The sequence below is a fragment of the Typopeltis vanoorti genome, chromosome 23 (assembly GCF_054136105.1).
Source record: "Typopeltis vanoorti isolate ZY-2024b chromosome 23, IOZ_Tvanoo_1.0, whole genome shotgun sequence".
In the NCBI taxonomy this organism is placed as follows: Eukaryota; Metazoa; Arthropoda; class Arachnida; order Uropygi; family Thelyphonidae; genus Typopeltis; species Typopeltis vanoorti.
Window position 1 is genome coordinate 36,421,470 of NC_143571.1, and position 16,828 is coordinate 36,438,297.

At 35.5% G+C, this 16,828-nt stretch overlaps 1 protein-coding gene across 1 annotated transcript in view; it reads right to left on the reverse strand.

The window, feature by feature from the left end:
* mgl (low-density lipoprotein receptor-related protein megalin) overlaps window positions 1–16,828 on the reverse strand; it is an 890,817-nt gene that overhangs the window by 817,086 nt on the left and 56,903 nt on the right. The window contains exon 2 of the mRNA XM_090412774.1: window positions 15,189–15,308. Within this exon, the coding sequence (XP_090268900.1) occupies window positions 15,189–15,308 (120 nt within the window). The remainder of the gene's footprint in view (window positions 1–15,188; window positions 15,309–16,828) is intronic.

Consider the following 16,828-nt stretch of genomic DNA (forward strand, 5'->3'; position numbering starts at 1 on the left):
TTATGGAGAAGCACTTAACTTCAGTCAGCCAGCCAATGTTTTTGATGTCCTCATTATGTCCAAAAGCTTCCACCAATCCCTGACCAAGTGCTTATCTTTACCATCTGTCTCCTTGTCTAGTTCCTTTTAAAGATGGATCACTGGTAGAAGCACTTCATATCATCTTATCTCATCTTTCTTTTCCCTCTTTTACCTTGTGGTGTCGAGGATTATTTATCATCAGACCTCAAACCGTTCACAGGATAAGGTGGTCAGCCCTACGCCGTGGTTTATCCTATGTCCGTAGTGTTGAGTTCTCAAGGCTGGTTTGCCTGCTTTGTAAGATGAAAAACCCCAGAATAAACTAAGGGAAAAACCCTACTGTTCACGCCCAAGACTGGCTAACTTGGCTATGACTGAGGAAGATCCTTCAGCTCCTCACGTCACCGACGGGAATTGAACCTAGAACACTCTTTTCCCAAGCATATGGTTGAGAAGTGCACAGCCACTAGGCAAAATGCACGGACGGTAGAAGCACTTGAAAACTGAAATGATTTGATTCACTGGTTGAACCAGCAGAGTTCAGTTTGGTGGAAGGACTGCCACTTCTAAAAAGGTACAGATTGTAGACCTCAAGTTTTCAGAATGGAAGATATTTCTTGAACATCTATCTTCTTAGAGATTGATGACAGCAGATACTCCTTGAAATATCACTATCACTCAAAAGGTATCAATATGTTGTGGGTAAGCTTGAACTTTGGCTTGAAACCTCCTGAATCATTATTACTGTCCAGTAAAAAACTTAAAACTCGAGCTTTAAACCTTCATAAACTTCTCTTCTCAGTATATAAAAGTGCATTATGACACACACTCACACATTGCTCAGACGTGCCTCTGATCAATACTCTTTTAAACCTGATTTTGTGTGGTTTCGAACAGGAAAACTGGATATATCTAGTAGTGACTGATAGCTATACCATGTCCTTTATAACAGTGAGTAATTTACTTTGCAGTATCATAATTCAAACAGTGTATAAGTGATTTTTATTCTACCCATTTGGTCTGAATACAGCTGGTGACACTGTATCCATTGTTCAGCTAACCTTAAAGACAACGTCCCTTTCACCATATGATTAACTGCTATAGCAATGGTCAGTATCTCCCTCACACTCACACACACATGCTACTACCTCTGGAGGGACAAAGATCACAAGGAACAGTCCTCCGAAGGTCAAGTCAATGGAAGTGTCACTTCTAGGAATACACAGCATATCTGTAAATATATTTTTCTAAAACTTTGTACCTTACATAAACTTAGGAGAACAAGTTGAAACATCATATTGCAATCTTGCATATAAAGAAAGAAACTCTACGATGGTGGCACACTGTGAGGTCAAGTTTGAGAGAGCCCTTGATTTTCTGCATAATGTTGCCAAAGTAAGCAGTAATTTAAAAAATGATTTAAAAAATGGGCATACTAACTGCAGTGAGTGAACTAATGAATGTATTCAAGAAAATGAAAAATGAAACAAAAGTATTCAAGGAAGAATCTACAACAACAAATACAGGCTAATTTAAACAGCAATGAAAACAAACATGAAGCAGATAAAAAACCTTGCCTTAAATTAAATGTCAAACCAATAGCTTATTTAAACAGCAAAGAAACTAAAAATATCATAAAAAATAAAATACATCCAAGAAAAATCAAAATCGGAATAGCAAACGTATTAATAATGGAGTCTTAATTCAACTAAAGAAAAGAGAGACATTGACTTACTACATGTAAAGACACATTAGAAACAAATCCCACTAATAAACATCTTCCAAGGCTAATTATATATGATATTCTCAGTGAAACTGATACAAACAATGAAAATGACTCAATATGCTTATAGAACAAAGAACTCTTAACTGGGAATACAAAGATATCACAAAATTTTATCGCAACAAATAAAAAAACATACAACAGAAACCTAATTATTGAAGTCAATCCAATGTTGAGAATAAAAGGGATCACTCACCCCTGGAAATTGTGTAAGAGTGTGGTTAACACAGGTGTTAGGACTAGATTTTTTGCTTGGAGGGTGGTGAATGGGTGGAATTCACTGACAGAAGTGGTTGTGAGTGCTTCGTCTGTGAATGAGTTTAAGGAGAATTATGACAGATACTGTGTGAATAATGATTAGTATGTCAATATAGGGTCTCCTGTGATGAGGCGCCTGACTCCATAGAGACACCCACTGTAATAATAATAATAATAATAAAATTGTTGTAAACCAGTATTAAAATGCTGTAGAGAATTTGCCACTGTACAGACTACATAAACATTCTGAGGTGCCTCTCTTCTCTAAGAAACACAAGCTAAGCAAGTGCCCACAAAATAAATCTGAGATGAACTGTATAAAGCGCCAAAATCAACAAACATGCCAAAACCAAAAATGACAGCAAGTACATGGCACTAAAAGACTGCCCAACATTCAACTACTACAAACAGCTCAAAATTAAAAACATCGATTATGGAAAGGAATAATGAAGCTAGCCAAAACAGCACTGCTTCCCTGGCATGCCTTCAAATAAATCTTCAGCACTCCATCAAGGCTGTATATAACCTAACAGAATTCATAAACAGAAGAAATATAGGATTAGCATTAATACAAGAACTTTACAACATCAACAACGAAATATGTGGCTTTCCAACTAATTATAAAATATTTTCCAAAGGATCACAAAGAAAACAAGCTGGTGTGTCAATTCAACTTGGAAGCTGACACACCATAAATTTCTCAGTACAGCAATGTGAACAAAGTATCTATCAAATTACCTACTGCAGAAACAAAATTTTTGCTGCAAGTATGTGTCTAGACCAGTGGTTCTTAACCTTTTCGAAGTCACAGAACACTTTTGATTATAAGAAAAATTTGGGGAACACTGAAAGCATTAGAGTCATAAAACTAAAAATAAAAATATTCATGGACTTGCCTTTTATAAAAAATGGAACTTATTTTAATGCAATACTTGATCTTGTTGGCTTTTGCAGATGTCGGCAATATTAGGTCTAACATATGATATAGCTACCTTCATCTCTTTATCTATATTGGTAAGTCTTTCACTCTTTTTACTTTTTACATTCGCTAATAATTGAGAAACCGAGTTCACACAAATATCATGTTGAAAACTGTAACAAAATTTTCAGTGCCCTTGTGGAGAGAGCTGGGTATTCGGCTTGGACAAAAATCCGAAATTCCTCAAGAGTTATTTCAGCGAATTTCATTTTTAGAGTACGATTCGTTGACAAGGTAACTAATTATTCTTCGTGTGACGAAAATTCACAACTCGATGTATTGACTGTGCCAAATGGATTTCGTATGGAAGGAAAATAACTTGAAATCTTTTCTTCCAATATTGTTAAATGTTCTGTCATAACAGAAATAATTCCCTCGACATTTTTATTATGGAGCGAGGGAAACATATCCACTGTTTTTTTTTCCGATATGCGGTTTTTCCAAAGAGATACTTTTTTCTGAAAAGCTGACAATTTGTCGGTGGATGGCAAAACATTTTCATTTTTCCCTTGAATTCTTGTATTAACGCTATTTAAGTAATTAAAAATATCGACTAAATATGCCATTTTAGCACACCAAATATCATTTTGAAGACATTTTACAAAAGCATCTGTACCTTCGTTTTGAAAAAAGACCAATAATTCATTCTGAAGTTCTAAAATTCGGAATAGCACTTTATCCCTGGATAATCATCTTATTTCAGTGTGCCAAAGCAAAGATTCGTACTTGGCTTCCATAGATATGCAAAGTTTTTTAAAAAGGCATGCTAACTTGATGTAATTTACCATGTTTACAACTTGGTCTAATACAGGTTTTAATATTGCTGGTAATGTTTTTGAAACTAGGGACTCTAACAAATCCTTTAATACAGTCTAGCAGTCTATTGGTGTAGAAATCAACGGGCATAGCAGTCTTCAATTTTTAGGATCAGAGTAGCCAACTGTACTCAAAACTGTGTCATGTGACATCTTTCGCTGGTGAAACACCGGTTAAGAACCACTGATCTAGACAATCATAGTGACATAAAATATGACTTAGTAAAACTGGCAACATGGATTTTATAGTCAATCATGGTTTAATCCTTTCAATGGATATACAATATATTCACGAAAACATAAGGTAAAAGTATTACTTATTAAATAGACTGCCATCTATTTCAGTTTCAAATTAACAGACTATCGTCAGTGGCTTAAAAGTAATTTTTACAAGGTAGAATGCAAACAATTGATTTATTCGAAATAGAACGAGCCATTTGATGTTAAATTGCCAATAATGTTATGCTTTCACTCAAGAAAAGGTTAATCATGAAAGCCTAAAAAAATTACACACACACACACACACACACACACACACACATATATAATTTATAATATCATACCAAACAGATCATCAGATAGATGTAGTATCTAGTTGGTTTCTTAAGACCTTATGTCTTTATAATATATCATTATTGGTCTTAATTAGTAAAAAAAACTTTAATGATATGTTATTTAAATCAAACCTCCCAAATTTTTGATAAGGATAGACAGTAATTCCAATTCAAGTCAGAGAGGTGAAACAAGGCTTCAGTACTCTCTTTAAATAGGCATTCAAATTTGTACTGATATCTAAGCAAATAAGAAAAGGGTGATCATTATGGGCAATTTTAATTATGGCAATAAAGACTGGAAGGATGAGATAGCAAATGGAAGTAAAGAAAATGAGTTTCTTGAGTTTTTGAGGGACAACTACTTCAGACAGTATGTAACAGAGAGCACAGAAGGATTGAGGGTCTTGGATTTGATCATTTCATCAGAGGATGTAATCATAAATGAGGTGTCTAATCACCCACCAATTGGTGAGAGTGACCATGAAGTGATTACCTGGGTGGTTGCCAGCAGTGTGAGGGCCTCTGTGAGAAAGGGATATATGTGGAACTACAAGGAGGATGATTATGAAGAGCTCAGGAGACAGCTTGCAGGTGTAGCATGGAATGAGGAGTTAGCTGGAAAAGAGATGATCAATGCAGTTTAGGGGATTTTCAAGAACTATCTAGTAGAAGCAATGCTAAATGTATTCCAAGGGTCAGAAAGTGAAATAAGGTAGGTGTGAAATGGATGAATAGAGAGATTAAGCATGCAATACAGAGAAAAAGGGCATTGTGGAGACAGCATAAGAGAAGTGGTGATAACCAATTCCATGATGATTACAAAGACCATGCAAGGAGATGACTTGTTTGGTAAAGGTAGCAAAAGTGAGGTATGAACAGCAGTTAGCTAATGAAGCCAAAAAGAATGATTATGGAAGGATGACAATGATCGGAGAAAATGATATAAAGACAGCTGTTGTGGAAGATGTAGTTGAGATACTTAATGAGCAGTTGTTGATGGGGAGGAGAGACTGACTGTAAGTGAGCAAGTGTGTACGATGAGTTGATCTAACTAGATGATAATAAGGCTGTGGGACGTGATAATATATCATCATGTATTCTGAAGGAATGTTGTGCTAGGCAGTTGACATCTGCCTTGACATATTTTTTTAATATGAGTCTTGCATTGAGTCAAGATTGTGCTGCTTCATAAAGGAGGTGATAGAACTCAAGCATCAAATTATAGACCTATCAGTGAGTAAAGTGTTCTGGTTAAATTGTTGGAGAAGCTTGTGAGAACTAGGATCCAGAATTGGGTTGGCAACAATGGTATTATCTTTGATGGACAGAGGAGAGGGATGCACAGTAATATACTTAGATTTTGCAAAGGCTTTTGATAGATTACTGCATGATAAGTTGATAGTCAAACTAGAGCGAATGGGGTTGGATATTATATTAGTGCATTGGATTGGAGGCTGGCTAACTGATAGGTATCAGCAAGTTGTGTAAGGGGGGGAGCAATATCCAGGAAAAGGAAAGTCACTAGCAGTGTGCCTCAAGGGACTGTTTTAGGGCCATTACTGTTTAATTTTGAAAGTTTATTTTTCACTTGGTTAGAGTATAATAAATTTAGTTTAATCCTTTATCCAAGTGTGAGCAAACAAAGTTTGCACCTGAAAGTATCTTCAGGACTGGGGCAAGGTGGTACAACACCAGGGCAACTCGTTGCAAAGGTGGAGCAAGCTACGAGTTGCCCTGGTGTTGTACCACCTTGCCCCAGTCCTGAAGATACTTTCAGGTGCAAACTTTGTTTGCTCACACTTGGATAAAGGATTAAACTAAATTTATTATACTCTAACCAAGTGAAAAATAAACTTTCAACATCTTTCTCTAAATCCAGAGTAATTTATTAAAAAAGGGTGGCACACCATTTGGCAACTCCTATAGGTAGAGATGACCTGCTAATGCTTCTGCCTGGTATCTCAACTTGGGCCTGGCTCCCACTGAAAAGACATCAATAAAGGTCGAAACTAGTCTGGGTAGTGGCCCTTCCCTTAATGCATAACATTAGACATAACTGCAAGGAGATGTGTTTTGCATTATATAGGAGATACTGAGATAGGAGTGTTGGAGGAGTGTTGGTATCTTGCTCCACCTTTGCAACGAGTTGCCCTGGTGTTGTACCACCTTGCCCCAGTCCTGAAGATACTTTCAGGTGCAAACTTTGTTTGCTCATACTTGGATAAAGGATTAAACTAAATTTATTATACTGTTTAATTTGTATATTAATGATATTGACAAAGATTTGGATGGAGATATTCAGTTGTTTGCAGATGCAAAGTTGGGATGAACCATGAAGATAGAGAAGATGTTGTGGCCTTACAAGAAGACATGAATAAATTGAATGATTGTGAATGGAGATGCAGGTTCAATGTTGGAAAATGTAAGGTTTTAAAATTTGGGAAACAAAGATGATATGCAGAATTTTTGCTTGGTGAGGATATACTGTTCAGAGGTGGAAGAAATAAGAGATCTTGGGGTGATAGTGTATAAGGATCTGAAATTTAGGGGACAGATTGCCAAAATTGTGAAGACAACACAAAGACTTTTGGGAATGATGTGGAGAACACTGACTTGTTGAAGTAGGGAGATTCTTGTTCCATTATATAAGGCTTTGATTAGGCCACACATGGACTACTGTGCCCAGATTTGGTCTCCTAGTTTTCAGAAGGATGAAGAGATGTTGGAAAGGGTCCAGAGGCGACTGACTAAGGTAGTTTCTGACCTCTGGAACGTTGAATATGAGGAAAGATTGAGAAGATGCAATTTACAGAGTCTTGTGGATAGGAGGAAGAGGGGAGATATGATGGAGACCTACAGATTAGTAAGGGGTTGTTATAGGATCAATGTTGGAGAGGTTCTACAGAAAACAGTGGGAGATCAAGGGAGAACCAGAGGTCATCCCTGGAAACTGTATAAAGAGGGTGTGAGCAAGGGAGTGAGAAGTAGATGTTTTGGCAGAGTTGTGAATGCTTGGAATGCCTTGCCTGAGAGTGTGGTGCTGTAGAGAATTTGAGTATGTTTAAAGCACGGTATGATGAGCTGCGTGTATGATAATAGGACCTCCTAGATGAGTCTCTGACTCCATGGGGGTCTTGGGTGATAATGATAATAATAATAATAATAATGCTATTTTATCCCAGATTTCTGAATGGAGATGTGAGAAAGAAGAAAGTTGTTCTTATTATTGCATATTAAATTTCATCAATTTAAATAGAATACAAAAGTCAAACCAATGCGGTAACTTGAAGAAAACCAATTTAGATACATTTGTAAGACCACTGAAAAGAGAATTTGCATCTCAGAGCTTACAAGGTCATCATTTCACTGTCAGAATTAAGACTAGAAATTAACCAGAACTTAGGTGGCTAAGTTCTGGATTAAGACCAAATAGGACTTATCAAGACGAAATTTTTATGTTAAAACAGTGATTCATGAAATCATGGGAACATAACCAGAATCTCTGTATATGGTTTTTTTTTTCTTAGCTCTAGAAAAGTCATGGTAAAGCACCAAGAGAAAAGCTGACCTATCCTATATTTAAGTCAGAAATAACCAGTTTGAACTGAAGGATATAAAGGAAGGAAGGAAGGCAGCTTGATGTAAAATCAGGTGTAAGACAGTATTTTTACTGTAATTCATCATCTATATGGAGTACATAATGAATGAAAGTAAAATTAAAACTAATATCAAAATTGGAGACATTCAACCCAGCTTTTTAGTTTATGCAGATGATGCCATCATTACACTGGTGTCCAAAACCTAAGGACGGAAAATATTTCTAAAAATGACAACTGCAAATTCAGCTGAATCAGCTTGTTGCAATTTGTATAACTGACGATATCAAGTAGACATTCAAATTTTCGAGTCACGTGCAAAGGGATTACTATGGTAGCACTCAACAGGATAAAAAGAGGCAAAGGGCTTCTAAGCGAATTGTGTTTGAATGAAGCTCTTTTCGTGAAGAAATAAAGTTGCAAACTCGAGTGTCTTCTAATGTCTCAAAGACATCATCAAGATGATTTCACACGAGAAGAATTATTGGAAAGCTTGAAGAAAGAATTACTGATAGAATTACTGATATTGCCAGAGTTTGGATTGTCACACAGTGTTTCAAACCAATTTGGTTTGAAATACTGCCCAGAAAATTTGAAACCAATGGTCCCAAAGAAGTCACCCTCACTCTACCACGGTGCTTGGACAGATTTTTAGTTATAAGAGCATACATAATCGATGCACCATGGCTGTCATCTTACAAGTCATCTCCATTCAAGCTCAGTTACATGAATATCTCAACAAACTATGGTAAGACATTTGCGACAAGTAGTCCTATGCGTCCAAAGGTGTTCTGCATTCCTTTATCCACAGCTCAACGTAGAGCAAGTTTTCAGTGGTGTAGTATCCATAAAAATTAACAAAACACTAATGGGTTAATGTACTCTTTACAGATGAAAGTCATTTTAGTCTTTCCTCCAATTCTAACAACACTTGATCTGCCATGAAAGTGCTAATGCTTACTATTGAGAGAATGTTCTTGAAAGGGATAGATATGGCAGTGCTGGGGTCATGGTTTTGGGAGGCATTACACTTAACCCAGCATTAGTAAGGTGGGGGTATCAGAGACCCCAAAGATTTTAAATTGACTACAACTGTGACACCCCCACCTTACTAATGCAGGGTTGATGGATATACCAAGCTATGGTAAGTAATGGAAGTAATGGACGTACAAGTGCTGAAAAAAGGGACTGTGACTGGTGAATGATATTGCAGTTAAGTTACGTCATGTTCGATTGTTCTGTGGCAATGCAGAAGAAGAATTCATTTTTGTGGATGACAATGCCACACCATATTGTACACAAGCAGTGGAGATACTTCTGGAGACTGAGGATATTAATTGAATTGAGTGGCCAGTACACTCCCAGATCTCAACCCCATAGAACATGTTTGGGACGCAATATTGATACAGATTGCCGCTCAAAATTCCCCTCCAGAAAACAAACAAGGCCTTATCTTTACTCTGAAGTAAGAGTAGGCCAGTTTGCCTCGAGCACTCCTGGATCACTTGATGCTAAGCATGGTACAACATTGTGAGAGCTGCATTGCAGTTCGGGTGGACATATTCCTTACTGAAATGCCTCTCCACATAGTTTTCTGTAAGCACTATACATTAATTCATTAACTACATCCTTAGGAAATTAGTAACTTTTGCCAAAAACATATTGTAATTTAATTTGTACAAAATTTATAACACATTTTTATGTAATATAATTTATTAGTATGCTGGCAATAAAGTTATATATACACATTTGGTTGTAGTAATGAAAATGGTTTTATATACAAGTAAAAATGTAGTTCATCCTTAGCTTTTGGAAACCAATGTATATGTTCGATGCATCTCCACAATGGGTATTTTTCTCATCATGGAAGAGGCACACACTAACCATTATTCAAACATAAGTGCTTTATCAATGAATGCATTCATTGACAAAGCACTCATAACCAACTCTAACCAATCCATTTCATGCATTTGCCACTCTCCAAGCAAAAAAATCTTGTCCTTGCTAACCACATCCTTACTCAATTTCCAAGAGTCACTCCCTAGTTTTCTCTCTTTTTGTCACGTATTGAAAAGTTTGAGTGTCAAACCTATAAACCCTCTTTAATTGTATTGTATATACTATGATATCCCATATTTTCCATCTATCAACTCCCTAGAGAAAATTAGGGAGTAACTCTTGGAAATTGAGTAAAGATGCAGTTAGCAAGGACAAGATTCTGCTTGGAGAGTGGTGAATGCATGAAATTTGGTTGCTTTAGTTTTAATTGTGATGTGGAAACACTAGAAAGGTCCAAAGATGAATGACCAAAGTGATATTGGGACTCCGGAGTGTTGGTTATACAGAAGAATAGATGGATTACAGTTTGGTGGATATGAGGAAAAGAAAATATATGATAGAGACCTTCATATTGACATGAGGTTAAGGGAATCCACCAGATTAATACAGAAGGAATTATAAAACGAGTGAGGATTAAGATGGGAACAACAAGAGGCCATCCCTGGAAGTTGTATGAAGATGTGGTAAAGAAGGGTGTGAGGAGCAGATTTTTAACATGGAGAGATGGTGAATAGAACAAACTACCAGAGTGTATTGTGAATGCAGGCACTGTAAATAATTTCAAAGTTCAATATGATAGATGTTATTGGTTGAGTGGGCCTCCCATGATGAGTTTATTGACTCCATGGAGACTGCTGTAATAATAATAACGGAGCGCCTCCGTAGCGCAATTGGAAGAACGACGGTACATTGCGCCCTTCGATTGGAATAGGCCTAAGTTCGATTCTCGTCGCGACGGGAGGAATCTTTATCTGGTCGATTTCAATCGATGGTGAGTTAGCCGATCTCATATGGAGTTAGCAGGGTTTTTTCTCCCGGAAACTCGGGTTTTTCATCCCGCATACATACAAATCGGCCCTTCAGAACACACGCAATTTACAGACAAAAATTACTAGTTGTGGTGGTGTTGGAGGTGGGCAGTAGATGGCGTTGATTCGTAGTAAAGGTAAGGTGTAGAGACAGTTGAAGATGTCCTCCCGCGATGAGTCTTCGGACTCCTTGGAGGTATCAGGAATAATAATAATAAGTTTTGTACATCTGGAAAATGCATAGGATAAATGGCAAAACACTACAATTAAATGGTGGAAATGGGACATTATATCAAGCAATACAGTCTATATTTGGATTGTAAGTCAATAGTTACAATTGAAGGAGGTACTGGAAGATGGTTCAATGTTAATTAGGTATGAGACAAGAGTGCACATTATCTGCACTGTTGATCATCATGTATAATGAATCACATTCTGAAGGAAAGTGGCATTAAGACTGATATCAAAACTGGAAGTATTTAACTCAGTTCTTTACTTTATGCAGATGATGTTATAAACAGATCCAGGAAGCCTGCAGAATAAAAACACTTAATAAATTTGGTATGAAAATTAGAAACAAAAGACAAAGACTATGAAAATAGACAGTAACACTGAAAACATTAACTGCATTCTGAATGGAGAATCTACCAAGTAAAACATTTCAATTATTTAAGCACAATTTTTAGTGAATATGGAAAATTAAATATGGAAATAAATAACAGAATTAACAAAGCTAGGTAGGAAGTCAAATTAATAAATTTATAAGAATAAGAGAAAAGTTAATCAAAACACTAAACTTTCAACACAAGACAGTGTTGAAACGAATTTTAACTTATGAATCTGAGAGCTGGGTTAGAAATATAACACTTAATCAAATACTGGAGATCTCAGATATGAGAGTCCCAAAAACAATTAGAGAAATGAACAGATAGCATCCATGTCAGAATCTGATTAAAAATGAGATAAATAAGCTAAAGACACTTGAGGAATATATGTATATGTGTGTGTTTGTAATATGTTTTATATATTCATGGTACAAACATAAGTTGCAATTAAACAAAGTGCTCTGTAAATGGAATTTATTTACATAAGTTTCAATCCTGAGATGCCTGGTATTTATTTTCTGTTTCCTTTCTCAAGTATTTTCATTAGCTACTTTTATACGTAACTTAGCATTCACATATAGTTTTCTTTGTTCCCTGCACATGCTGATTTACTTGCCCACAATATTCTATATGATTCTTTCTCCTTTCCTAATCGATTTCTCTACTTTCTTGAGAATCCACTACAGAGCTACTGTTATTTTTTATTTTTCTTTTTAAAATACAAATTTCAGCTCAGCAACAAAAAGTCAATCCCACAAAGTTATCGTTTCTTATTTTCAAGCTACTTCAGCCCTCTAACAAGCAGGATAATGTTCTCACACTGGATAAGGAAAATCAGCTACAGCTCTTAAAACTGATCCATGTACTTTTTGGCATATATACTAATGCTTTCTTCAGATTTTGTCAACTGGTCTCTCAATTTAGATTGGTTCTTAGTTTGAAATTCTTTCACTTATATATATATATATATAATATTTTATTATCTTCAGCTGAAACTTACATCTTTAAACTGTTCTGATAAATTTGCCTTTTCACTGCAACATTCATTCCTGCAGGGAAACAGGCGATGATCACTTCTTATTTCAAATTACCATTCTGAAATTAGATCTCTTCCATTCTGGATATTGCCAATGATATAATGAATAAGACTTGTCATGTTTCATGCAGATTTCTGCATGTGAAGCTATGCACAGCTTTCTGTGAGCATAGTGCTCGTAATCACACTAGTCCATGTCCAGAAAAGAAATCCAGCAGGTAATTAAATTACTGGCAGAAATGCCCTTTTCTTTCTTAGAACATTTCTGTAAGTCTGGAATTCATTTCTTACTCTACTGCATAGGTCTTAACAAGAACAAGTCTTACAAATTTCAAAACTTCTGCCAGTTTAACTCACATACAACTTACTGCAAGAACAAAGAATCGTGTATACCCACAACATGTTTGTAGAATGGAATGTGGCAGAAAATGTCAGAAACTTCATAAGGTATTAACTGGTTCGAAGGCTATTCTGATTGACTGATTTTAATAATTGGACTCTGTGTGTGTGTGTGTGTGTGTGTGTACACGCGCGTGCGCGCACACGTGAGTGTGTGTGTTGCCAACATATGGTAAGGAGACCATACCATGTCCTAATTAATTACTGGGTGTTAACACAAGACAGTTTATCAGAAAAAATAAGAGTTTCTTTGGTAACTAGTAACTTCTTTTGAGTAGTCATCCATTTTGGAGGATATGACAAAATATGATTTGAAGGCCTTCTTTTCTTCTAATTTCATAATTCTTGAGTATATTTCTAAGAAGAGTTGAAAAGAATTATGAGGAGTGCTGCTGATGTTAATTCCCTTTGGCAAAATTTGAGCTAACTTTTGGCCTGGACAAATGAGTGGGGGGAGGGGTTGTAGTTTTAATATTCATTTAATATTAACAATAAATTTAATATTCATTTAATACTTAATATTAATATTAAAATTTGGAGTGCAGAGATACAAAACTGTGTATCGTATTGGTGGAGTTGTGCTGAAAGAGATCTGGGGTGATGGTAGACAGTGAACTAAAGTTGCAAGTGTTGCATCATACTTCTGCTATGATAAGGAAGTAGTGGTGCCATTGTAGAAGGCATTGGTCAGAGACTACTGTGCCCAAATTTAGTTATCTGGTTTTCACGGTGATAATAGAAACATTGCAGAGGATCCAATCCAGAAATAAAGAACTGAGATAACATTCGGACTCTGGAATGTTGGTTATGCAGAGAGGTTGAAGGAACGTGGATCCCAAAGTTTGGTGAATAGGAGATAAATAGGTGATAAGATAGAGTCAATTAAGTTAGTGAGGGAATTTTACTAGATTAATACAGAGAGAGTTATATAAGGAGTGGAGAGTGAGAAGGAAAGAACAAGAGGTTATCTCTGGAAGATGTGTAAAAGTGTGGTAAAGAAGGATTTGAGAGGTAGAATTTTTATATGGAGAGTGGTGGACAAATGCAACACTTTGCCAGAATGTATTATTGTAAGTGCAGGGAGTGTAAATGAGTTCAAGATTCAATATGATATGTATGTTGCATATAATGTGCATGCAAGTGGACCTACCACTATGAGTCTGCTGACTCCATAGAGGATGCTGTAATAATAATAATAATAATAATGGAAAACGAAACGGCAAAAATTCTCTGGGACTTTCGAATACAAACTGATCGGCATTTGGAACACAACAGACCTGACATCACAATTATCGAACATCAACAGGTTTGGATTATCGATATTGCAGTACCCAGTGATAACAACATTAACAACAAAGAACTGGAAAAAATTATTAAATATCGAGATCTGGCAAACAAAGTTGGCAGGCTGTGGTTTAAACAAACTAAAGGTATCCCAAGAAGCTCTTCAACTATTTACAGCAATTAAACATCAATAAAGTGACCCCATATGACCTACAAAAAACAGCATTACTTGGAACAGTCCATATTTTATGACGCTACCTGAAAGACTATTCTTAGATTCTTGGGTAGAATCTGAATTGTTCTGTATCACCAGTCAAATTGTTGTTTAAAACTTGTTTTGACTGTGTATCAATTATGTAAATAAATAAAAATAATCACAGCTGGTATTTTCTTTACTGTAATTTATGAACAATGTCTTTTGGCACAAGACAATTATTAAAACTACTATTATGTTCATATCAGTCTTTGGTTTCATATATTGTAATTCATGTCACCACATGAGTAAAATTTCATTAAGATTTAAAAAAAAAAAAAAACTATGAATACATTTATTGAATACAATATTTACAAAATACAAATTACAATATACAAAATATATTAATATACTAATATCAATATATTAATATTCAAATTAATAATATCAAAGCAAAACCTTATTAGAGTACAGTATATTTGACTGTAGGAGCTAGATAATGTTTTCCATGTCAAATTCAAAAGTTTAGATTGTACCGCATACCTAGAGTATAAGATGATCCCATATTTCAGCAATGTTTTTCCTAACATCAGATATCAGCTTATACCCCAACATATACAGTATATTTTCTCAGATCTTCCAAATGTTAACCTCACATCAACTTCAGAGATAGTAAAATTTGAATTTTTTAAAAATTTGTTTTTTTTAGCATTTCTAACACATCATCTATAATACAGAGCAACAAAATTACAGAAAGAAAATGCTGATTAAAAAAAAAGGGGGGTTTACATTACTTACGACAAGACTGATGCTCATCTTCCCCATCCTCACAATCTCGTTGATAATCACAAACCCATCGCCTTGGTATACATCGACCATTATTACAGCGAAAGCTATCGGGTGAACATTTTGGCTCTTCTAAAAAACAATATATATTTTGTTACCAAAAGTATGTAAACTACTCTTTCAACACAGTGTGTCCAGTAGAATTACTACCAACAAAATTTTTTGTAAAGTAAATGATCAACACATGTGAAAATATATGTAGGAATAAAATGGATTTATTGCCTCCCATATTTCATCCTCATTATAAGTATGAAATATGGAGGATAAAATAGGAAATGGTAAAACAATATTCAAGCTGACAAATGTAAAGACGAGTATGTTCATTATTCAACTTTTGGGTCATAACTATATGAGCAAAATAACACACTATTTTGATTTCTGATTAATTTTGATTTTTAAAAAGTTTTCAAATTTTAATTTATTGAAAGTTTTTTCCCACTTGGTTAGACTATAAATTATATATTTAATTTAATCCTTTATCCAAGTGTAACACATGTGAAAATATTTTTGCACCTGAAGTATCTTCAGGATTGGGGCAACTAGTGGCAAGGATGGACTGAGTTCCCATCACTTTCCTTGGTATCCCATAATGCAAAACACATCTCCTTGCAGCCATGTATAATGCTATGCATGATGGGAAGGGTCACGACCCAGACTGGTTTCGACCTTTATTGAGGTCTCTTCAGCGGGAGCCAGACCCAGAGGAGATACCAAAGTTGAAGCAATGCAGAAGTCATATTTCCATATGCCAGTTGTTAAAAGGTGTCACACCTTATTATTAAATTATTCTGGATTAGAGAAAGATGTTAGAAGTTTTTTCCCACTTGGTTAGACTATAAATTATATATTAGACTATAAATTATATATTTAGTTTAATCCTTTATACAAGTGTAAGCAAACAAAGTTTGCACCTGAAGTATCCTTTAACTAAATATATAATTAATATTCTAACCAAGTGGAACTTCCAACATCTTTCTCTATTTAAAGAATAGAGAAATTTGAAGAATCACTCTTGCTCCAATTGTTTCAGCTGATTATTTTATTGTTATTATTCAGAAATTTTATGTTATAATTTGAACACCGAGTTATTTCGCTAGGCAATATCAAGTAGAGTGATGTGAGCAAATATGAGAATGGGGAACTGGACAATGAGACTTATTTGTACCTATGGTCCTACAGAAGGTTCTACTAAGGTAGAAGTGGATGAATTTTTTGAGACTTTAGAGAAAGCAACTGACACAATGAAAAAGAAAAGTTCGTCCTTGTCGGGGATCTAAACAGCAGAGTAGGAAATGATTGTCAGACATACAAAGATGTTTTGGGAAAATTTGGAGAAAAGAGCAAAGCTAATAATAATGGCAAAGACCTGTTGGATTTCTGCTCAGGGTATGGAATGGTTATTACTAACACCATGTTCTAACATAAAAATGTCCACAAATTCACATGGAGAGAAGAGGCAAGGAATAAGAAAAGTCTCACTGACTATGTTATTGTTCATAGTGATGTTTTCTCCTTGGCACAGGACACCAAAGTGTACAGAAGATTTCAAATTGGAAGTGATCATCGTTTGGTCTTGAGCAGGATAAAATTGA